This window comes from Arvicanthis niloticus, chromosome 6 (assembly GCF_011762505.2).
Source record: "Arvicanthis niloticus isolate mArvNil1 chromosome 6, mArvNil1.pat.X, whole genome shotgun sequence".
Classification (NCBI taxonomy): domain Eukaryota; kingdom Metazoa; phylum Chordata; class Mammalia; order Rodentia; family Muridae; genus Arvicanthis; species Arvicanthis niloticus.
Window position 1 is genome coordinate 6,665,013 of NC_047663.1, and position 22,117 is coordinate 6,687,129.

At 52.4% G+C, this 22,117-nt stretch overlaps 1 protein-coding gene and 1 long non-coding RNA gene across 14 annotated transcripts in view; one reads left to right on the forward strand and one right to left on the reverse strand.

The window, feature by feature from the left end:
* Tmem94 (transmembrane protein 94) overlaps nt 1-22,117 on the reverse strand; it is a 32,868-nt gene that overhangs the window by 4,459 nt on the left and 6,292 nt on the right. For 2 of the 13 annotated variants that reach the window (XM_076935444.1, XM_076935445.1), the window contains exons 2-22: nt 19,195-19,324; nt 13,032-13,178; nt 9,183-9,302; nt 8,798-8,925; nt 8,449-8,585; nt 6,998-7,200; nt 6,419-6,570; nt 6,003-6,105; nt 5,738-5,824; nt 5,411-5,527; nt 5,064-5,120; nt 4,684-4,788; nt 4,380-4,544; nt 3,761-3,970; nt 2,874-3,189; nt 2,436-2,609; nt 2,019-2,121; nt 1,709-1,926; nt 796-977; nt 585-723; nt 216-331 (exon numbers count right to left, since the gene is read on the reverse strand). In XM_076935444.1, coding sequence (XP_076791559.1) covers nt 216-331; nt 585-723; nt 796-977; nt 1,709-1,926; nt 2,019-2,121; nt 2,436-2,609; nt 2,874-3,189; nt 3,761-3,970; nt 4,380-4,544; nt 4,684-4,788; nt 5,064-5,120; nt 5,411-5,527; nt 5,738-5,824; nt 6,003-6,105; nt 6,419-6,570; nt 6,998-7,200; nt 8,449-8,585; nt 8,798-8,925; nt 9,183-9,302; nt 13,032-13,178; nt 19,195-19,218 — 3,003 coding nt within the window. In that variant the 5' untranslated portion in view covers nt 19,219-19,324. Of the gene's footprint in view, nt 1-215; nt 332-584; nt 724-795; nt 978-1,708; nt 1,927-2,018; nt 2,122-2,435; nt 2,610-2,873; nt 3,190-3,760; nt 3,971-4,379; nt 4,545-4,683; nt 4,789-5,063; nt 5,121-5,410; nt 5,528-5,737; nt 5,825-6,002; nt 6,106-6,418; nt 6,571-6,997; nt 7,201-8,448; nt 8,586-8,797; nt 8,926-9,182; nt 9,303-13,031; nt 13,179-14,888; nt 14,978-15,795; nt 15,931-16,219; nt 16,481-19,194; nt 19,325-22,117 lie in introns of those variants that run through there. The other 11 variants (XM_034504445.2, XM_076935447.1, XM_076935441.1 and 8 more) reach the window with 10 other exon arrangements.
* Nucleotides 15,738-21,898, forward strand: LOC143442610 (uncharacterized). The gene is made up of 2 exons (XR_013110914.1): nt 15,738-15,878; nt 16,223-21,898. It is a non-coding gene; the product is annotated as an uncharacterized LOC143442610 (long non-coding RNA).

The window sequence follows — 22,117 nt, forward strand, 5'->3', positions numbered from 1 at the left end:
TTCCTCCTCTTCCTCTTCTTCCTCCTCCCCCTCCTCTTCTTCCTCCTCCCCTTTTTCCTCTTCTTCCTCCTCTTCCACCTCATCCTCTTCCTCCCCTCCTCTTCCTCCTCTTCCTCCTCCTCTTCTTCCTCCTCCTCCTCCTGCTGCTGCTGCCCTTCTCTTTCTGAATCAGGTTAGCCCACTTCAGGGACACAGGACAGAGCCCACGGTCATACCCGGTTGCAGTCCTCCAGAAAGCTGGGGACATCGCTGTCGGTGGGCTGGAAGCTGATGAGGTCTGAGTGACCTTCCTCCTCTAAGAGGAGGAGCCCTTCTGCATCATCTCGGGACACTGCGGGGAGGAAAGCCAATTCTCACCTTGGGCCAGCCTTCTAGAAGGCTGAGCCATGCCCTGCAAATGGTACATGGCCTCTTCCTCCAGCTCTCCACCTTTAACAGCCCACAGTCACTGCCCACAGGAGTGTGGGGCTATTTCCTGAGGGAGTGTGCTTAGAGGAAGGACCTATGTACAATTCTCCTCACCGTACTTCCCAACAAGGGAATCTTTCCACTTGTTGCATCCCTGACACAGCCTTTGTCCTCACCCTGATTCAGGTCATCATGAAGAGAGCCGGCATGGCTGGGACTGGAGGGAGGGATCTCAGAGCCAGGCATGTCACCATTGGGCGTGAGGGAGATGTGGCAGTTCCAGCCTGTCTCCAGGCCCATCTTTTCTGCAAACACCTGTGAAAGCAGATGCCAGTGAGTAGAAGGCCTCCCAAAGATGTGGGGGACAAACAGGAAGGCTCTTCCCACCTTGCTCCTGAGCTCATCCTCCAAAGAGAAGTAGACAAAGCGGATACAGGCGTTGACCAGCCCATCGATGAGACGCACGATGTCCAGCCGGGCCTGGTACTGGGAGGACACCATGCCCATGAAGATCTGACCGCTCAGGGCCTGCATGCAGTCTTCTTTCTCCAGCACCTCCCCGATCCCTTCTTCAGGCAGGCACAAGATACAAAAGCCAGCCGGCATGTGGCAAGACAACCAGGACACAGCCCAGTCAGGACATGGAGGAACCAGCAGATTCCAGGATGCAGCCCAGGGCCACACACATTGAGGCCCCACCCAAATCCGTGAGCATTAGGGCCCCGGGGACCACACACAGCCACACAGGTGCACACAGAGCCAGGGTACATTAAGAGCCAACACACACAAGAGAGAAGACAATGAGAAGAACTCATCAGAGAGCTGACCAGACTGGGGAGCCAGGCTGAGCATGGCTCAGCTCCGGCCCAGCCCTGCTCCAGGGCTAGGTGGCTGGTCCCACCCTCAGCACACGGTCTCCTAGACTTGTAAGACATGGCCAAAGGTGTATGCTTGGGGGTGTGATTTAGAGTCTATGTCCTTCTGTCTAACAGATTGGACTTGGGTTGGTATCTAATGTCACTTGACAGCTTTCTAAGAAAACACTTTTATATACATTAACACTCTTGAACATCTCAGGAAACCCACAAGGGAGAGAAGGCACCTAGTTTTAGATGAGGAGAGACTGAAGAATTCCCCATATCACGAGCTAGTGAGTGCCACACTGGCACCCCAATTCCTGTGATCGCCCATGGCACTGTCTGCTGAGTGGCACCACTCTGAAGCCCAATTAGATTCTGGGCTTCTCGGCCCCAGAAAGCCCTGTGCCATTCTCACTGAGACAGACGGAAGTTCACGGTACCATCAGAGCTCCAGCTGCTGCGGCGGATGTTTGGCTTAATGGGGACAGTGCTGGGCAGCTCGCACATGGTGAATATGCTGTTCTGGCCAGGCACCTGCACCAGCTCGATGCACTTGCCGTTAAGCTGAGAGGACAGCGTGCAATTCATGGGCTTGTAGGCAAAGGCAGAGCAATAACCGGATAGGCAGGCTCGCTGGTAGAAATCCAGCACTTTCTTTCTGTCAGAGAAGTAGGGGAGGGATAGCCAAGTGGTCTTGAGAGGTCCACGACCATCAGACAGGCAAGCAAAGCAGCCAGGTCCCTCCCTCACCTGTCTGAACCTGACAGAGGGTAGATGTCAGCACCATCCCAGAAGTCTGTGCAGGCCTCCATGACCACGTCAGCACTGCCGTGGGACAGCATCTGCTCTGTGCCTGTAGTGGGGAATGGACTCCATGAGGCCACACACCATCTCCTGCCTTCCTCTGACCTAGCATATTATAGTCCGTCTGTACAGAGGATACAAAGGTATTCCTGATAGAGGGATGGACCTCCTGGTCAGTGAGCCACCATGGAACACTGGCTGACTAGGCACTACAATCCATATCCTTTGAGAGGACTTGAAGAGCCGCCTAGCATTCACCTGACTTAGCCTCCCTCCCTGGAGTACACGGACAGGGTATAGTCTGCAGCACACCAAGCCTTGGAAGGTTTGTTTAGATGCCAGCTGAGCTGAAGTGAGGCTTACTGGTGGCAGTGTCTTTGATGAAGAGGCTGATCATGTGGCTGAGTGGGGGGCGCCGCTTGGTGACACAGGAGGGCCGCCCCAGTGAAGTCTCCTTCACAGTCTCAGCACTGGGGAGGCGGTAGAGCGCCAGGTGGTTCTCCTGCTTGAAGAGCTCCTTGGCCCCTGGAGTGAAGCCTGTGAACAAGGACAGCATTCAGGCTCCCTGGCCAGCTCACGCTATGGCACAGGTGGAAGGACAGAATCTAGCTGGCCTGGCCAGCTCCTCATATCTTTATGTCCCAGCAATGATGCATCTTGCCAGACTAGAAAGCTGAGAGTGGCCAGTGCTCATAACCAATGAATGTCATGCCAGGGACAGTCAGTGCCAGGCCTGCTCTGAAAGGCCAGCTGCCACTCAGGTTGTCCCGCCCCAGCACCACAGCGCCCGCCTCGCCGTACCGATGAGCCGGGCCAGCTCACAGAGGCCCCAGGGCACGTGCACAGGCAGCACAGCACTGTGGCTCTCCTGCAGGGCGATGTTGCACAGGTGGTCGGAAAAGCGGCACAGACGCTCGGTGACACTGGCGTTACACAGATTCAGGAGCACGTTGAGGCCCAGGGGCTTGAGGGAGGTGAGGTGTAACTGCCAGTTGGAATCATCGAACTGGATACATGAGGGGTTCTGTTGGTCTTGGGACAGGCTCAGCATCTCCAAGTGGTAGTCACACACGAAGTCCTCGGCTTCATAGGGGTCACCCTCTGTCCCAGGCTGGGCCTGGAGGAGATGTGAGGGTAAGGGAAGCCCCAGGCTGGGAGGAAGTGGGGGAAGGCTCTGATACCCAAGCAGGCCCAGAACTAGCCTCATGAGAAAGCCCACCATCCTTAGGAGGAGGCTGGTACCCACACGCTCCTGTGACTGCTGAGAGCCTCACTGTAGCCTCCGGCTTCTATTTAGGATCTGTACCAATTCTCTCTGGCCTTTGGTTAAGCCAACAATAGAACCTACATCTAATAAGCCTGGCAGTGCCCACACAGGGAGGGGACAAGGGGTCTATGTTAACCACGGTGACACCTGACAGGGACTCACAACTATATATGTTTAGAAGATCCTAACTAGAAGGCTGCTAACCTGGGGAAGAACTGAATGGGGACAAAGACCCATCCCAGAGAAGCCTCGGGTCAGACCTCAAGGGTCATCCTGCTGACCAGGCCTGAAGATACAAGAAGGGCTGCACAGGACTCTTGCAGATCCTACTGCCTCAAACTGAAGTTTTTTACTTTGGCAGAGAGATAGGAAGGCATGTGACAGACATGGTGGCTCCTGTACCCCGTCTCCCTCCTCTCACCTTGCTGGGCTCTTCCTCTCCGCCTTCAGTGTCCCTGCTAAAGCTCACATTGGAACCAGACGGGTGTTTGCTGCGGCCATGTCCTTTGTGATGAGAGTAGGGTTCAGAGGGCTTGGGGACATCACCAGGCCAGTCACCACGCTCCTGCGCGTTGGAAAGGTGCAGGGTATTGTTCAGGGAGCCAGCAAGGAGGGCATCACGCTCGTGGGGCTGAGGAGAACAGGAGCACAGGGCTAGGGCCAGGGTCCCATGGCTCCCTAGGACCAGGAGGCGCGCGGGGTAGTTCTGGGCTTCTATCTGTCTTAGCCTTCATGTTTTCTTTTCGTTTTTTTTTTTGTTTTGTTTTGTTTTGTTTTTTGAGACAGGGTTTTCTCTGTGAACCACTGGCTGTCCTGGAACTCACTGTGTAGACCAGGCTGGCCTTGAGCTTAGAAATCCTCCTGCCTCTGCCTCCCAAGTGCTGGGATTAAAGCCCTGTGCCACGCGTGGTCTCTTATCCTTCATCTTAAGCAGGCAGAAAAAGCTGCCAGGAATCCTGAGCCCACTTTTTCCCTCCTAAACCTCTCTCCCAGGGCCACAGGCTAGGCAGTTCAACCCAACCCAGGAGAGCCAGTCCTACCTCCTCCTCTACCTCGGGATGGCAGAAGGAGCGGGTAGACAGGTCGTCTGTGAGGTCCTCGTGGCTGCTGTGGGGGGGCTCCACCTTCCCACTGAAGAAGAGCACAGTCTCTGGGCTGGGATTTGGCCATGATAGGATTCCCTGTTTGTCTACACAGCACAGTACCTGTAGGGAGAGAAACAGGATTAGAAGACTCCAGTATTAGTCTAACTGCCCAGTGGCCACACACATAAGAGATGAACAATCCAGACCCAGGCCAAAAGGCCTAGTGTAACAGGGCAGCCACCCAGTAGACCTTTCTCACCGTAACGGAGCCCAAGCTATGCAGCAGACTGGCACTGTGGCTCAGTGTTGGTGATGTGCCCTGGATCACCCTCAGGAAGTGACCCCAAATGCAGCACAGCATTTCCTGGGGAGACAAGACAGTCTGTGAGGCTTTTTGGGGCTCAGCCTTATTTCCCTGGAGACAGTTCATAGGGCCCAGATCAAGAAAAGTCCAGGGGGATGCTGGGAAGTGAGGTTCTAGGACAATACATTACTATAGGTTCAGGCCTAGGTCATGCCCAACATGAACAGGATGGGTGGAGGATCAAGGCCACAAACAGAACCACAGATCCAAAAAGGAGGACACCGGACTTCATGCCTGAAGGGGCCGAGAGGAAAATCTCTATCTCAGCAGTTTACCTGAGAGGAGACAGCTTCAGTATAGCTGCTGAGAGTGTCCTCTGAGAACTTGGCCAGCTGCAGAGACAGGGTGAGCATCAGTGAGAGAAGACCCACCTCACAAAGGCCTCCTTACCTACCACTGTGTACTAGCGAGGCTCCTGACCCTCTGAGAAAGGGCATCAGGCAATCCCAACTCCCCATGGATGGGACCCAGTCAGTAACAGAAAGTACCTGGACCCATACAGAGCTTTCCAGAGCTTAGCATGCTAGAAACAAGGTGGAACTGGACCTGTGCCCCACTTTCTGGCCAGCCAGTTAACTGTTCTGCTCTGCCACTGTCCTCTAGATGCTCAGGAACAACCTACCAGGGAGCTGGGTGAAGCCTTGCTCATTTGGGCCAGGACACGAGCTTCTCCACAGGCAGTGGCCAGGACCCAGAGGACTGGGAAAAGCAGAGGGAGGATGGGCAACATGCCATTTACCTGAGAAAGAGTGAACCATACCCAGATTCATACCTTAAGGAGCTGCCACCACAACATGGGGAAGAAGGGGAGGGATGCCCTGCTACACAGCCATCCCCCGGGGAGAAAGAAACAGCCATTCAGCTATTGGGGAGCTGAAAGGAAGGGAGGCAAAACCCGAGGGAGGAACAGGGCAGAACATCACGGCAGAGAGGAGAGGACCATCCTTGCCTGGAGCTGGAGAAGGGTGTACTGCCAGGAAGTGACCCCAGGTGCCTTGAACATGAAGCGCAGGGCATTGGTGATGAGAAAGCCAGCCTATGTGGACAGGATGGGCACAGTCTTAATCCCCCAGGGAAGCCCTGAGCTGTAGGCCCTTCCTTTGCCACTCACACGACTGGCTCACACACCCTTCTACATGAACTCTCGCCTGGGCTGGGTCCCGCAGCTCACCCATGTCTGCCCTCTCACACCCCTGCCCTACAGCCCCACACACCAGGACCACCGGCACAGCATAGTGAAGCATCACCGACTGGACTGTGAATCTTTCATTGTCTAGAGCAGTGACCGGGCGGGACAGGGCTGTGTCCAAGCACCATCTGCAAAAGAGGCAACCCTCAGGCTCTCTTCAGGAGGATGCCCGACAGCGACAGCTGGAAAGGGTTCCAGGCCTCCCTCCTGGACAAGCTTCACCAAATGCCTCCAGGTCCTGTTATTCCCTAGTCAGCCTTGGCCCCAGCCTGGACCACACAATGCCCTGAGAGAAGGGATATGCCCAGCTCCGTAGGCATTCCTTCAAGCTAAAAATGCTCACGAGGGGCCAAAGAGGTGCCTGTTATGAGCAGGGCCAGGAATGGAGGACAAGAAGCACTAGAAGAGGAGACGGCACGGCAAGGAGAGTGACAGAGCTACCTGATGTTGTCAATCACAGGCGTCTCCAGGACTCGAAAGAGCCGATGTTGCTGGGGGTTCTGGGGCCCTTTCTTTACTTCTCCCCGGGGTGAGGGTGGTGGAGAGAAGGGGGGAAACAGGTCTCCCGGCTCCAAGACAATGTGCTCGTCATCCTGTCAGCAGTAATGTGGAGTAGAAGGGACCCATCAGAGTGCATTGGGATGGATTGGGGGATGGGTGGGAGTGGGGAGATATGGAGGGGGGGAGGGGGAGCTGTTTTGTTTTGGGTTTCTTGAGACAGTCTCACTGTGTGGCTCATACTACCCACAAACTCTCAATCCTGCCTCAGCCTTCACAGTGTTAGAATTACAAGTGTGTATCACCATAGTTGGCAAGACCACTCTTTCTGGACAGTGCCAGCTAAGTAGCAATGGCTCCCAAATTCAGCTAACTAGCAATGAGCCTGTTGGGGTGGGCCCTATGGAACTTGGGTTTCTAGGGCTTAAGAATCCAGGAAAAGACAGAGCAGCAGGAGGAGATGCCAGTTCTCCCCAGCCTAAGGACTCCTAATTTTAGATACCCCCCAGCTGTTTTCACTACCTTGATGCCCCTCAGGGAGGCAAAGGACTCCTGGCCAGGCCTCAGGGCTATGATGTCTCCTTCTACCAACAGGCTAACTGGCAGGTTCACCAGGTGTCCGTCTCTGTAAGCCCAGTGCAGGGACCAGGAAGGTGCAAAGGGCATATGGAGGTCTGGGTACATGGAGTTCGGCCACTTGATCTCTTTTCCATCCCTGAGAGCATCTGATGAAAACAGGAACAACAGCCTGGGTCTGTACAGCCTTTTCTACACATGCAAATGCAGCACATACTTCAACAGTGCCTTCACTGAGAATCATTCCCTAGTGCCAAGTACAGCAAGAATTACTCCAGCACAGAGGTCCGGGGTGGGGGGAAGAAGAAGGAGGACACCTGTCTGCAGGCAACAAGAGATGGCTGCCAGTGCCAGGACGGAACAGCATGGAGACAGGCATGGAGGGACAGCATGGGGACAAGCATGAAGGAACAGCATGGGGACAGGCATGGAGGAACAGCATGGAGGGACAGCATGGGGACAGAGATGAAAGGACAGCATAGGGACAGGCATGGAGGGACAGCATGGGGACAGGCATGGAGGGACAGCATGGGGACAGGCATGGAGAGACAGCATGGAGCTGAATGTTCTGGAGAAGCAGGAGGGAGCCACAGGAGACACCTGTTACCCTAGACCTGACTGGCTGGGTCTAGGCTGCTCATCTGTTACGTGTGTAGCCACTGGGCAATTGGGCCAACAGCAAGACTTTTTCTAATCCTGCCTCTCTCTCTCCCTACGGGTGCTCCGCTGCATAGACAAGCAGGGGATCCTATCATAGTTAAAAAAAAAAAAATAGTTTGGAGACTGTGCTCCTGGCAGGAGACTGAGCTCACAGGGAACAGGGCCCATTTTTCCTGGTTACCTTGTACTTCTGGTGCCAGGTACATGGTTACATATAACTAATTCATCATTTCAGAACACATAAGTAAACAAATACATCCTTGGTGAGCACTTATCTACTGCCCATGCATTTCAGAGAACCACCCCAGAAAGCAGGTGCCCCAGCTTCTCTGACACTGTCAGTCCTCTGAGGAACAGAAGCCACAGTCTCTCCAAAGCCTTGAGCTACATACAGCCAGATTCCGTCATGGCGGCTGGACAGAGTGTGGTCAGTACCCTCTCCTTTGGAACGCTCCTTTCCTTGAGCAGTGACTGCTCAGCTGGGGCCCAGCTCTCTGCTCAACCCTGTTTCTAATGGGCATCATAGCTTCTCACTCCTCTGGGCCAGAACCAGTGGACAAGACAGATGTGGAAAAAAAAAAACAAAAAACTTTCAACTGTCCTCTCACTATAGGTGGTCAGCTATCCTATAATCCTCTCCATCCTGCTTGTGAGCAGGACCATCCTCGAGCTCCTGAAGGCTCCTTGACACATCACAGGACATCTCTCCTCCAGGCTGATCTGACCCTCAGCCTCACCTTGGATTTGATCAATGATCCCACGGAGCCTACGCTCAACCTCCTGGCGCTTCAGCCGATCTTGCCGCCCAATGAGGATGAGGTTGAGAAGCAGCAACAGGAACAAAGCAGAGGCATTTACCAGCTCCACTCCGCGGCTGGTGTTGAGAGACACAGAGAACACCATGCGTTTCCAGGGAGAAGGCCTCCCAGCCAGCCCCACACCCCAAGATGGATGACCCATTCCTCTAGCCACGTTTGAAAGCAGTCTTGCTTGCTACCTGCCCGTGGGCAGGTCTCTGTCCCCAGTCAAGGGAGAGGGTATTCCTCTCTACTCAGGTCACTACAGCCCCTCATGGCCCCTGCTCACCTCCCAGCTGGCTGGCCCCCACAGCAACACAGCAGCAGCAGCCCAGCCAGCAGCATGAGGGAAGCCCCGGGCCAGTGGAAACAGGAGCAGCGGTTACCAAGGTGCAGGAAGCTGCTTCTCCATGCCTCCTAGAGTGGAAGGACAGGCAGGCAGGCAGTGAGCATCCCAGCCAGCTCCCTCTACCTCTCATGCCTCGGGCCTGCCCACATCTCATGGCCACCTCCAGCAAGTGGAGTGGGACATCAGCCCAGCAAACTGGAACTTCTGATTACATCAAGTCTCAGTTGAGTCTTCCCTATCCAAGGGACAAGCACATCCCTGAGACAGGGCTCCCTGCTTCTCTGCCTACCCAGCCAAGCTCTGGCCACCCCTAAGGAAGCTTCACCTTCCATGTAAGACATTTCTTCCGTTCTTTGAGGTGTTTCTCCAATACAGCCTCCAGCTGCTCCTTCAGGACACTCAGGGCCTTCCTGGTAGACAGGCCCAGGGCCAAGGGGGGCTCTCCCTGCAGGAAATCAGAAACAGTCAGCATCACCCCAGGGCCCCGCCCAGACGGCCTCTTTGACCTCAGGCTCTTCTTCCCGCTCCAGACTCCCTACACTTCTTAAAGCCATATTAAGTTTCAAACCCTGGGGATAAAAGGCTGAGGAGCCTACTTAACATATCAAAGCAAACCTGGCTGCCATGTTCTCCAAGCATCCCTCAGCCCATCCCTGTTACAGGATCCTCCTGCTTGCACACCCTGAGCTTTCCATTTTGGTTACCTGCCCCTTTTATACCTTTGCCCTCCTGGCTGTGGCACCTGGTTCTCCTCTCTCCACTCTTCCCTCTCCCTGCCCTCCCCCCTCTCCTCACACGACTCCTAGTCATGTCCACTCTGGTCTCTATCTCTGCCCCTGGCCCTGCTCCCTCTTTTATCTATAACAAACTTTCTCCTCCACCACACCCAGGAGCAGCTACATCCTTCCTTTTATCTCTTTTTTTCATTTACTGTCAACTCAGTCTGCTCATTCAGTCCTTGACCCACTGAACTGGACAGTCTTCCTGCCCCACCAGACTCTGCTTGCTCCTACCCCCACCCCCATTTTACTTCATGGGTCTTTCAGATTTCAAAGACCAAAAGATATCTATTTTTTTGTTGGTGTTGTTTTGTTTTGTTTTGTTTGAGGCAGGTTCATGTACTCCTGGCTGTCCTGGAACTCCGTGTGTAGAGGAGGCTGGTCTTGAGCTCACAGAGCGTCCTAAGTGCTAGGATTACAGGTGTACAGCACACGCCCTGTGAGATCTACTGCTCCAAGAGAACTAATTCGGAAACGTTAGGTAACTGTGTCTGATGGAACGGCTCTGCTGGGAAAGGCCAGCTAAGCACGATGACCGGAGTCCAAAGGAACTACACAGTAGAAGAAGACAACCAAGTTGTCCAAGACCTACACACACACACACACACACACACACACACACACACACACAAATAAATGTAATCATTTATAAAAATTAAGGAAAAAATAAAAAACCCTACCACCTTTACCTTCCTATACCACTATTTTGCAAAACAGGATTTTTTAACACTAAAAGATTAGGCGGGACATAACCTCAGGAAAAAGGCAACTAGCTGCTCTTAGAGAAAGACCACACTGGCTCCAGCACCATCTCCTGTCCCCACAGCTGCCCTGAGCATGGGATCAGTCATGGTGAGCTGAGGGACCTCGCAGCCAATCCACTGTTTGTTGAGAACCACCCATTCCTGTCTCCCCTTTTGTTTTGTTTTTTGGACGGAGTTTCACTGTGTCCAAAAAACACTGTGTAGTCATAGAACTCTTTCTGTAGACCAGGCTGACCTCAGACTCAGAGATCTGCCTGCTTCTGCCTCCCGAGCATTGGATTAAGGCGAGCACCTGGCTCTGTCTCCTCCTTTGACTCCAACTGTTCTTCCTCCTTTTGCCTTACAACCCATCCCACCAAATGCTGGATATTTCCAGGGAGGTCCCTGTCAGTTGTGGATTCACCTACCACCTACATGCTTTCAAAGTCTACACTTCACTCCCAGCTAGTCCCCTGTTCCAGATACAAGCCAATCTACTGACCTGCTTCACAGGAAACAGGAAATATCCCAAACGCCAAACTCACCCCAACCCTCCCTGCCCGAATCACCTCTCCTCCCACACTGCTACTCCCCAGTCCCTGTGCAACATCCCGGGCTCCACCCTTCCCTGCCTACACACACCCCTTTCTCTCCCACCTCATCTTTAACCTTCTCTAAACCCACGGCCATGCCCCAGCCAGAGAAAGAACCCTCAACAGCTGACTCCCTGCACATTTCCATTCGTGTTACATTTGATCAACTGTGTGAAAGGACAACTTTCAGGAGTCAGTCCTTTCCTTCTGTCAGATGGAGCCCAGGGACCTAGCTTGGGTCATCAGGCTTGATGGCAGGCACCTTTATCCCCTGAGTCACCTCTCCAGCCTCCTCTCCTTTGCTGTTAAAACCCACTCCATACCCTTGTGCCTGCTCTGAAAGGCCTTAGGCGCTGAGGCCGCCCAGCATCTCCCTTCTGAAGTTCTTGCTCCTGTGGCTCATGTGCAAAGGCCTTCATGTACTTCCTAGCCAAGAACGCCCCTGCCACCAGACAACTCTTTTTCTTCAAGACAGCTCAAATATCACCTCCTGTGGGAGGGGCAATCCTTAAAGCCCAGGGCTTTACTTCAGGTTTGTACTCTGATAGCACTGGCATAACCTGGCTCTCAGCCTGTATGTCTGGCTCTACCACTGTACCTTAAATTCTTTGAAAATAGGTACTAAGTTCTCCTGTCACCATAAGCCCTTCCTCACTGAACCACAGCAGAGGGTACTACACTTGCACCTGTTGAATGAGTGTGAGAATGGATGACCGCACACATGCTTTCAGCAACCCCAGTGACACCTTAGTCGGGGATGTCAACACAAAGCCTGCATCAGTACTTGCAACTGTCAAAGACGTGCCTGTCCAGGCACCATCCTGACAACACTGCATCAAAACTTCTGGGATACGCCGGGCGGTGGTGGCGCACGCCTTTAATCCCAGCACTTGGGAGGCAGAGGCAGGCGGATTTCTGAGTTCGAGGCCAGCCTGGTCTACCGAGTGAGCTCCAGGACAGCCAAGGCTATACAGAGAAACCCTGTCTCGAAAAAACCAAAAAAAAAAAAAAAAAAAAAAAAAAAAAAACTTCTGGGATGAAACTGATGGGGGGTGGGGGGGCGGCGCGGGATCTACAGCTCCAAATGTTAAGGCAGTGAATGGGCTCAAGAAGCAGAGTTCCTGAAGAGTAACAGGTCTTTCCCAGCCACCTGTGGTGGTTTGTATATGCTTGGCCCAAGGAGTGGCACTATTAGGAGGTGTGACCCTGTTGAAGTAGGTGTGTCACTATGGGTGTGGGCTATAAGACCTTCACCCTAAGCAGGGCAGTGGTGGCACACGCCTTTAATCCCAGCACTTGGGAGGCAGAGGCAGGTGGATTTCTGAGTTCGAGGCCAGCCTGGTCTACCAAGTGAGTTCCAGGACAGCCAAGGCTACACAGAGAAACCCTGTCTCGGAAAAACAAAACAAAACAAACAAACAAACAAAAAACCCCTCACCCTAGCTCTCTGGAAGTCAGTCTTCCACTAGCAGCCTTCAGATGAAGATATAGAACTCTCAGGTCCTCCTGTACCATGCCTGCCTGGATGCTGCCATGTTCCTGCCTTGATGATAATGGATCTAACCTCTGAATTTATAAGTCAGACCCTATTAAATGTTGTCCTTGCCTTGGTCATGCTGTCTGTTTATAACAGTAAAACCCTATGACAACACCTGTGGAGTTCTCATCAGGAAAAATCGAAGCAAAAACAGTGGTTCCTTGGACTGAGACTCCTCACGGCTGTCTACTGAGGAACCCCAATGAGGGCCGTGGGGACACACTGGCCTTGCTGCCTGGACTCCTTGTCACACCTCTCCATGCCACCATGTCTGCCAATGCACCATGTCTGCCCTCTGCAGGGACCTGCTCCTGCTTTGCTTACTGTCATTCTGCACTTCTCCTTCTGGCCTAGTTCCAAAGGTATCCCCTGGCTTTCTCCTTGGTCACTTAACTTTGACCCTGGGGGAAACACACCTGCATGACTTTAAGAAGCTGCCAGGCTTGAGGGGCAAGGACCCCGTGCCACATATCTTGAATTGCACATGAACAGAATCCCCAGTTATTGCCTGTCAGTGGGTACCTCAGCTTTCCAGAACGTGTTCACCACAAGATTCTTAGCTTCTTTACTTAAATCCAGTAGGACCTCTGGCCTCTGGAGCCCAGGGTCCAAAACAAGCAAGTATTCAGTGCCGCTAGTATCCAGAAGGATAGAGGCCTCCATGGGGCTCTAGAGAAGAAAGACAAGGAGATGGCTACAAAGGGCAGGCTGGGCCTGTTCTGTCAAAGGAGGGAGGAGGATCTGGGGCCAGAGTAAGAAGCCTGAGCCCCTAGCACCTTCCCTCGCCCACCCCCGCTGTCTTGGACTCAGTCCTCCTCAGCTGCTCCTCCAGAGCCTGATCCAAGAGTTCCTGGGATGGGCAGCATTCAGAGAGCACACCTCTGAAAGTGTGAAGTGTAAAACTGTGAAGGGTGGACATGTGCAAGGAACCAAGACGGAGAAGGACAAAGGATACAGGCAAACTGCATAGGGCCATAAGGATACTTGGGGAGCTGTTGGACCTCAAGCCCAGGAGGGAGCAGTTCCCAGTAAGACTGAGAAAATCCTCTGAGGAGAAGCCAGAGAAGCAGGGAGACAATCCTCCTCTAGCCAGGCCTGCAGCCCACTCATTGTCATGGCTACCCTGACATCGCTGCCTCCTTCTCTGCAGCCCCATGAGCAGGACTGGGTGCCCAGTCATTACTTGACTTTCCTGTCCCAGGGACTCTGTTCTTCTCCAGGTAAGGGAGGCATGGTCAGAGGGTAACAGATGCCCCTGGACAGGACACCTCCAGAGCTGTCTGCACACTTCTGCCCCCACATGTTGTGTCTGGCCGGGAGCACCGACTCCAGACAGGGGATTAGAGACACTGCAGCACAGGGAGAATAAGCAATTCTGTAATTACACGCTGCCCAAAGGAAGTGCCTGCCCACACAGGCTGCCCTGTGGTGAGGACGCAGCCTCTGAGCCATTCTACTCTCCAGACTTCAACTATGTCAACTGCTAAGCCTATCCATCTCACCCCTCGGTGGCAGACGGGCCGGAGTAAAGGGTCAAATCTCTATTTCCCTCATTGTATGTCTTAGCTTTGCCCCAAGTGCAGAAGATCCAGAGCTAAGGAGCTCACTGGGAAACCATACTTTCTGAAGGAGATGCAGAACAGGTTAGAAGGGAACAGGCAGGCAGAGCCACCTTCTCAGCAGAGTGAGACAGGGTACTCCATGTTCCTGGGCACCTTGAAGAGACTGCAGGAAGTTCCTATTATCTAAACAATAAATAGCCTAAATCAACACAGGCTATGTAGGTCTGTTTGTCTTTACTACTGAGGTTGAGAAGGGTGGAAACATTTTGATGTGCCTTAACTACGTTCCCGTTCCCACAGCTGGCTAAGCAGATCTCTCCTGCTTCTCAGATGCTAAAAAGTCACACCTTTCCCACCAGACCTTCCCACTTCTGCTGGACCTCACATTCAGCCAGAGCAAGGGGGAACCAACCTGAGCCAGAAAGGCAGGGTTTGGTTTGGTTTGGGTTGGGTTGGGTTGGTTCAGTTTCTGAGACAGGATCTCACTCTGTAACCCAGGCTGGCCTGGGACTCACTATGTAAATCATGTTGACCTCAAAAGTCAGAGGTCTGCCTGCCTCTGCCTTCTAAGCACTGAGATAGGCCCCATGCCAGGCAAAAAGAAAGTCTTGCTCAAGGGAGGCTGGCTGCCATCATAAGCGGGACTGCTTCTCTGTTTCACCGCTAAAGAGGAGTACTACCGAGACTTAGCACTCATGGGGACCACGAGGACAAGACGACTGACAAGTCACCAACAGGAACCTAATGCTGAGCAGGACCTCACTGCCAAGGTGGATCAAGTTGTCTAACGAGTCTTCCAATAGCTGGGTTCACCCACCTCACCAAGAAGCCCCCAGCACCTTGCCTGTGTCCCTGCAGAGCACACCTGAGATTCTCTCCACTCCACAACTGTTCTTCCTGCTCTGCCTGTTTCAGAAACAACAAAATCATGGCCTTACATTCAGGAAGGCAGGTTACAAAGTTAGACCTTGACTGATAACCTTGACAACAGAGGACTACCAGTTATAGTCAGCTGGACCCTCAGCAGGCCACCCCCTCACAGCTGCCTTAATCAGTACAGGCGGAGAGGACTCAATGATGATGAGCTCAATGATGATGAGCTCAGTGCGCGCGCGCGCGTGCGCGCGCACACACACACACACACACACACACACACATACACACACACACACAGAGTTCCTGAAGCACAGTCAGCCACTACCCGTCCCTCCAAGTCTGGCTGGGCACATCTGGATTCATCTATAGCCTGGTACTCTTTCTCACACAGACCTCACCCACCTTCAGCAGCCCTGAAACCTAGAAGAAGCCATCCCAACCTTGACCCCTGACTCTGTTACTTGAGTGATCCAGCAGAAAAGAAGTCCCCTCACTATAGAGAAGTGATGGCATCCAGGCCCTGAGTTTTTGTTGCCTATATATATACACGGAGCCTTTGGGTCCTGTGTCCTTTGGCAAGTCCTAGCATCCTCTTCTCCTCTGGGAAACTCAATCCCCAAAGCTGCTCTGGGTAACTTGAAAACCTGGCTGGCCATTCCAAGACATGCCAGCTTTTTGGCACTCAATTTCAATCTCCCTCCAGAGACCTGGCTATCTCAGGCTCAGTCTAGCTGCCTCTTGTTTTGCAGCATCTTCTGGACTCCATTGGCAACCACAAACCAAAGACTCCTTCATAAGCAGGGAAGAAGACATTGTTAGAACTCTCAAAGTGAAGCCGTGATACTCACCGTGCTGTGCTTGCCCTGGTGGGGTATCCATAGCTCTGCCTGCTTGAAGAGCATGGGGCAGAGCCTGAGGGACAAGCAGTCAGGTACAGTAACTCCCAACACCACCCGCAAGGATAGAGGAAGCAGCGGAAGAGAATGAGAGATCTAGAAGAGGGAGACTGTGTAAAAGACTCGAGGGGGAAAGGCTGGAAGGTGTGTGAGCGAGCGAGAGGCCTGTGCTGCAGAGAATTGGGCGCAGCAAAGCGGAGGAGCTTCAATCTGCTGATTAATTCAGCCTCTTTCCAGTCACGCTGCAGATTCAGGGAGGGAGGAGGAGGCAGCAGCAGGCAGCAACAGCAGCCCTGAGAGGGAGGGAGGGAGGGAAAAAGGGAAGGAGGAGGGTGAAGAAAGGAGGTTGAGAGGCAAAAGTTGGTCCATAATTTACCAGATGCCTGAGAGATGTCCCTTCGGAGGAGGCCAATGCTGGGCGAGCACAGAGGCAAGATGCAGCCAGAGGACAGCCAGATGGATGGAGGGGCATTTGGACAGATGAAAGAAGCTGCCAAGGGCTTGGGACCCGCTGAGGGCAAATGCTGGCATCCAGGTACCCCGAGGGACACAAATACTGGCTCTCTTCCCAGACTACCTGTCCACCACACCCCAGGTCACTGGGCAAAGTTGGAAGCCCCACCATGGCCGTGCTCATCCCCCACCAGAGTGCCCTGCCAACCTAGCCAACAGCAGTGTTTCCCCATGGCAAGCTGCAGGGAGGAGGGAGAGGACTGGTGCCTTATTAATAGCAGCACATCCTGCAAGGGGGAGGGGGAACCAGCAAGGATTCCAGCAGGGAATTCTAGGAGACTCGGGAGTCTGGTGGAAGGAAGAAACCAGTAGCCTCAGGAGAGGGTAAGGCCAACTAAAACAGTTTCTCAGGATTTCAACACCTTCCTTCCTGGTGACAGAGATCCCACAAGCTGCTGATCCACTAAGGGCAACCCTGCATTTAGCACACCAGGGATCTGGGAGTACCTGGATCTTCTCTTGGTTTCATGGGTTTGTTTGTTTGTTTGTTTGTTTGTTTGTTTGAAACAGGGTCTTTTGCTAACAGCTCTGGTTGTCTTGAAAAAAATGTATATATGGAGACCAGGTTGGTCTCAAACTCAAGTGACCTGCCTGTCTCCTGAGTACTGAGATTAAAGGAGTGTGTCACCAAGCCCAGACACAAACAAAAGCAGGGCCTAGGTGACCAGGGCTCTAAAAACATGGCTCTGGACCCCTAGTTTGATATAAAAGAAGTCAGCACAGGCACTTGGGTGAAGGGAAAGGTGAGGCACTGGGAGGGGGCTGGACATTCCTCTGCTAATGGGCAGGCCGTCTTCAGTATGGCAATATAACAGCCAGAGAGTGAGCACAACCTAATGGGTCCCTTGGCTAGAGAGCAGGCTGGAGGCTGAGCGTGTTTCTCCAGGGCCCTCTGTCTCCTAGACTACACCCTCTCTGGCTGCTAGAAGGGAAAAGAGCCTCCCAGCACAGGCCAGCCTCTCCCATCCCCCTAGCTGGCCTGTGTACCTCCCTGCGGGGCCCCTGCCAAACAGTTGAATGGGGACAGAAAGGAGGGGCTGGGCAGTCCAGAGGTTAAGGGCAGGAAGTCTTTGTTGGGAGAAGGAAAGAGGGATGGGCGGGGTTGGCTTCTGTGCCAGTCTCTGTGAGGACTATCAGCTGTAGTCACTGAGAAAGACTCCTGTCCCTCGGCTCCCGGAAGTTACTGCTAGGGTGGAAAGCAAAGCTTTCAGGCCAAGCTCTCCTGGCTCCATGACACACCTCAGAGGACACCGACACAGTCACCCAGTTTCCACCCGCTCTCCACGCTGCCTCCTTCCATGATAGGAAAATGGCCCTGTTATCTCAGAGCAGGGGCCTGAGCTGTCCCTGCAACAGTTCACCCATCATGCACTTCCAGACAGGCTGGAGACTGCTGGGTCAGAGAGAGGGGGTGGGAAGCTAAAAACCATCCAGTAGCAGAGACCACCCGAGCAACAAGTGTCACCACACAAACTCCTCCTAATCCTTTTTCTCTAAGAAGCTTCCTGAGAGCCCTGGGCTACAGGTCTATCTTTCAAGCCCACTGTATTATCGAAGAGATTCTTGCTGGGCTGGCAAGATTGCTCAGTGGGTAAAGCACTTGCCACTCAAGTCAGATGTCCCAAGTCTGATTTCTAGAACCCAAGCAAAGACAAACGAAGAGAACCAGCTCCACACAGTTGTCTCTCTGACTTCTACCTGCATGCTGGAGCACACGTGCCCCTCCACATGCCATTACATATGCATTCATAAGAAATTTAAAAAGAAAATGTCCCTGTGCAAGTTGAAACCCCAGTGGGCTCTGCTACTAAATTGACTATCCTTCTGACCCTTAAGTAGACAGCAGCCACCATCATAGACTCTGAGGGCTCTGTCGCGCTAAGGCCAATGTTCCATAAATATGGCTGCTACTGGTATGTGGCTTTCTAGTCCAGGACTCATGTGCTCATAAATTCCCCAGGGGTATTAGTAGGATATGTAGAAACCAGGCAAGATTTCTGAGCTCGAGGCCAGTCTGGTCTACAGAGTGAGTTCCAGGACAGCCAGGACTACACAGAGAAACCCTGTCTCAAAAAACCAAAAAAAAAAAAAAGAAAAAAAGAAAAAAGAAAGAAACCAGGCAAGAGAGACAAGGACTTCCTAAGGGGGGAGGGGGCAGTCTTAGCCATAATATTTGAAAGAAATATTTGAAATCTACTTCTATCTGAAGACTGTGCACCTGAGGGCAGGACCAGACTTCAATGGCCTGAACTCTTCAAGCCTGGCTGATTTAAGGGGTAAAGAGATGACCTCACAAAGTTGTCAAAGGCAGCCTTGAACTTACTCTGTGGTCCAGACAGGCCCTGAATTTGCAATTCTCCTGCCTCAGCCTCAGCCTCTTAGGGTAAGTGGAATTACAGACCTGTACCACTAGGCCCAGTTCATGCCTGTTGATTAATACACAGCTGTGTTTGGAATCTGATGAGGTGCTTGTCCCTAACCACAGACAGGGTGCCCAACAGTCTTCAACATGGCCAGGCAGGTTGGGGCACAGCCCCAGCATAGCACAAATAAACCAAATTACACAGCTCTGGGCAAGACTGGCTCGGGATCAAACCCAATCAGAAAGCCTGCTGTCACGCAGCTGTGTTAACTGGGCCACTTTTAAAGCCTGTTCATCCTGGCCAGGCAATGCTAACCTCTAAGAAGGGGTCATAGTTGCATCCCCAACAAGATTTAGAGCTTCCTGCCTCAGACTGACTGTAAAACCCTGAGCTGAAGTTCTCCCAGAAAACCCAGGTGAGAACACAGTAGAGATACCCCACTCCAGCAACCACACAGCAATAGAGAGGAGCCCACCAGAAGCTTCTCCTTCAGGTCCATGGGCGCAGGGTACTTCAGACATGCCCAGATGAATTCGGTCACACCTGGAAGGAAGCTTCCTCCCCAACATGGACAAACCCCAGTGAGTGTGTCACAGTCACAGCATCTGGGGAAAAAGTGGAAAGAAATTCCGTAAGTAAGGTCATAGGACTTGGAGACTGTTATGTAACATGACATCTCAACTAAGCCACAGCCCACCAGCACCCTGCTGGCCTGGCCCTCCGGCACCATGCCTCAGGAGTCAGCCCTAGGTGGGAGAGCCAGCCCTGTCTTTCAACCTTCCTTTTCAGAGGCATTCTGTTTTCGGTTCCCTGTGTACTCTGAATCACTGACACCCAGCAGACAGGTAGAGCATTCTTTACAGTATCAGTGCATCTTAAAATTGGGGTTAAAGTCAGCAGTAACGTCATCCGGAGTCTAACACAAGTCAAGTGATCAGGAACATTGGGGACAGGGTATGGAAAGGGCTGGCAGAAGCAGACGCACACTTCATGTGTACAGGAACTTGTTAACACACTTGCCAACACACACATGCCCATAGGTCTTCTGAGCCTCTTGTGTGGGTGACAGCAGTTCTAGACAGAGACACCTTGGGCAGAAGTCTGCAAGGAACCAGCGAGCCACCCTGACAACCGGTGTGACAAATGTCAAGCAGGCATCTGGACAATGCACTCAGCCCAGGAGCCGGAATGTACATGTGACAGAACACATGCTTAGCGTGTGCTATGCCCTGGGTTTGATCCTCAGCAGCCAGCCCCACCTGAGACGCAACCCTCATTCTTCTATCCTGGCAGCCAGCACAACTTGCACAATCTCAGATCAGGGCATGTTCTCAGTAGAAAGTGACACTGAATAATCTGATTTGGGGCCAGAAGACTCCTCTTGGAGAGCGTGCTAACCTGCTGATGAGGGCAGTTCTCTCTGGGGCCTGCAGCCAACCTTATTACGAGGAATCAGAAGCCCAGGAGAGCTGACCCATAAAAGAACTGTCGAGAAACAATTGAAAATCGATGTCCAGAGGGTCAGCTGGGAAGCTCATGTCTGAAGCCACCAAGTCCATTCCCAAATCCCACCCAAATCCTCAAAGCGAAACCCAAGCTGATGTCACCTGCCATGCTGCCAAGTCTCTCCCTACCCCTTCCTTTCAGCCTGACCCTTCATCCCCGAGGAGTCAGAGATAGTGACGCTGGAAGTGGCCTTGCAGAGCAGTGACATCCAGTCTTTGGCAGCCAACTGAAATTGGATCCTTAGAGGCCACATCACTCCTGCCCAAGGCCACTCTGACCAGGCAGCCTGAACCCTGGTTACAGCTATGGCTGAGGACCCCATGACGCTCCACCCCTGCAGGGGCTGAATAAAGTATTACCCACAAAGGGAGAGTCACCAGGATCCAGAAGGGGATTGTTCCTATTACCTTCTTCTGCCAACACAACCAGAGGGAAATAATTGTGGCCAGCTGGAACCACAGCAGTGCTGAGGGCAGCCAGGAACATGACATTTTTCTAAGAGTCTCTGTATTCCCATCATTCCGTACATGGGATTCTGGAAGAAGACTGTTCTTAACATCTGACCTGACATCAGGAGCAGAGGCTTAAAGGGCCAGCTCCTCCTGGAGCTCACTATGAAAGAACACCAGCGTTCAACTAAATGAATACCTGTGGGTTCAAATCTCAGCTCCACCACGTATCAAACACCGAGTAACCTTGGTAACTTGTTTGTCCTTTTCGGCTTCCACTTAGAATGGATGTGGTAATAGATATTTCACGGCAGTGTCATGAGAATTATGTAAAAATAGTACACATAAGGGGCCTGGCACAATATTTGGTACTCGATGAATAGTGGCTATTACTCTCGTTAGCAACAAGAAATGACAATCAAGTCCACCCATGCTAAGAAGAAGGGCTCACACGCTGGCCAGCCTGAGTCCGAACCCTGGAGCCCACATGATGGACCTGCATATATGTAGCAACAATTAGAAAAAATAAAAAAAAAAAAAGAGGCTTTGCCATGTATTGTGAAGCACACTTGTCCTCCCAGTCCAGTCCTGGGGATGTTGAGGCAGGTGGCTCTCTGTGAGTTTGAGGACACATAGTGAGTTCTAGTCTAGCCAGGGCTACATAGTGAAATCCTGTCTCAAACAAAACAAGAGAAACCAATAAAAGAGGGCATGAATTTGAGAGAGATTGGAGGAAGGGTGCATGGGAAGGGTTGGAGGGAAGAATGGGAAAGGGTAAAATGATGTAATTAGGGTTTTGGGGGTTTTTTTGTTTTGTTTTGTTTTGTTTTGCTTTGCTTTTTCGAGAGTAATTAGGTTTTAATTTCAAAAATATTTTTTAAAAGGAAGACTGTCTCTGTTTGAATATGCTTGGCCCATGGGAAGTGGCACCATTAAGTGTGACCCTATTGAAGTAGGTGTGGCCTCACTGGAGGAAGGTTGGCTCTGTGGAAGTGGGCTTTGAGGTCCTATGCTCAAGTTCTGCCCAGTGCAGAAGCCAGACCCTCCTCCTGGCTGTCTGCAAAAGACAGTCCTCTCCTGGCTGACTGTGGATCAAGATGTGGAACTCTTGGCTCCTCCAGTACCATGTCTGCCTGTAGGCTGCCATGCTTCCCGCCATGATGATAATAGAGTGGACGTCTGAATCTATAAGCCAGCCCCAATTATACGCTGTCCTTTATAAGAGTTGCCTTGGTCATGTTGTCTTTTCACAGCAATAAAACCCAAACTGAGACACTGTTTACAGATTAAATAATACAGTCTCCAGAAAATGGCAAGGAATCCACAAGTACAAGGCTGTAAGGTTAAAATATAAATTATATTTCTAGTGCCAGCCAGATGGCTCGGTGGGGTGAAGAGCGCTTGCTGCCAAGCCCGATGAGCTGATTTCAGTGTCTGGTGCCA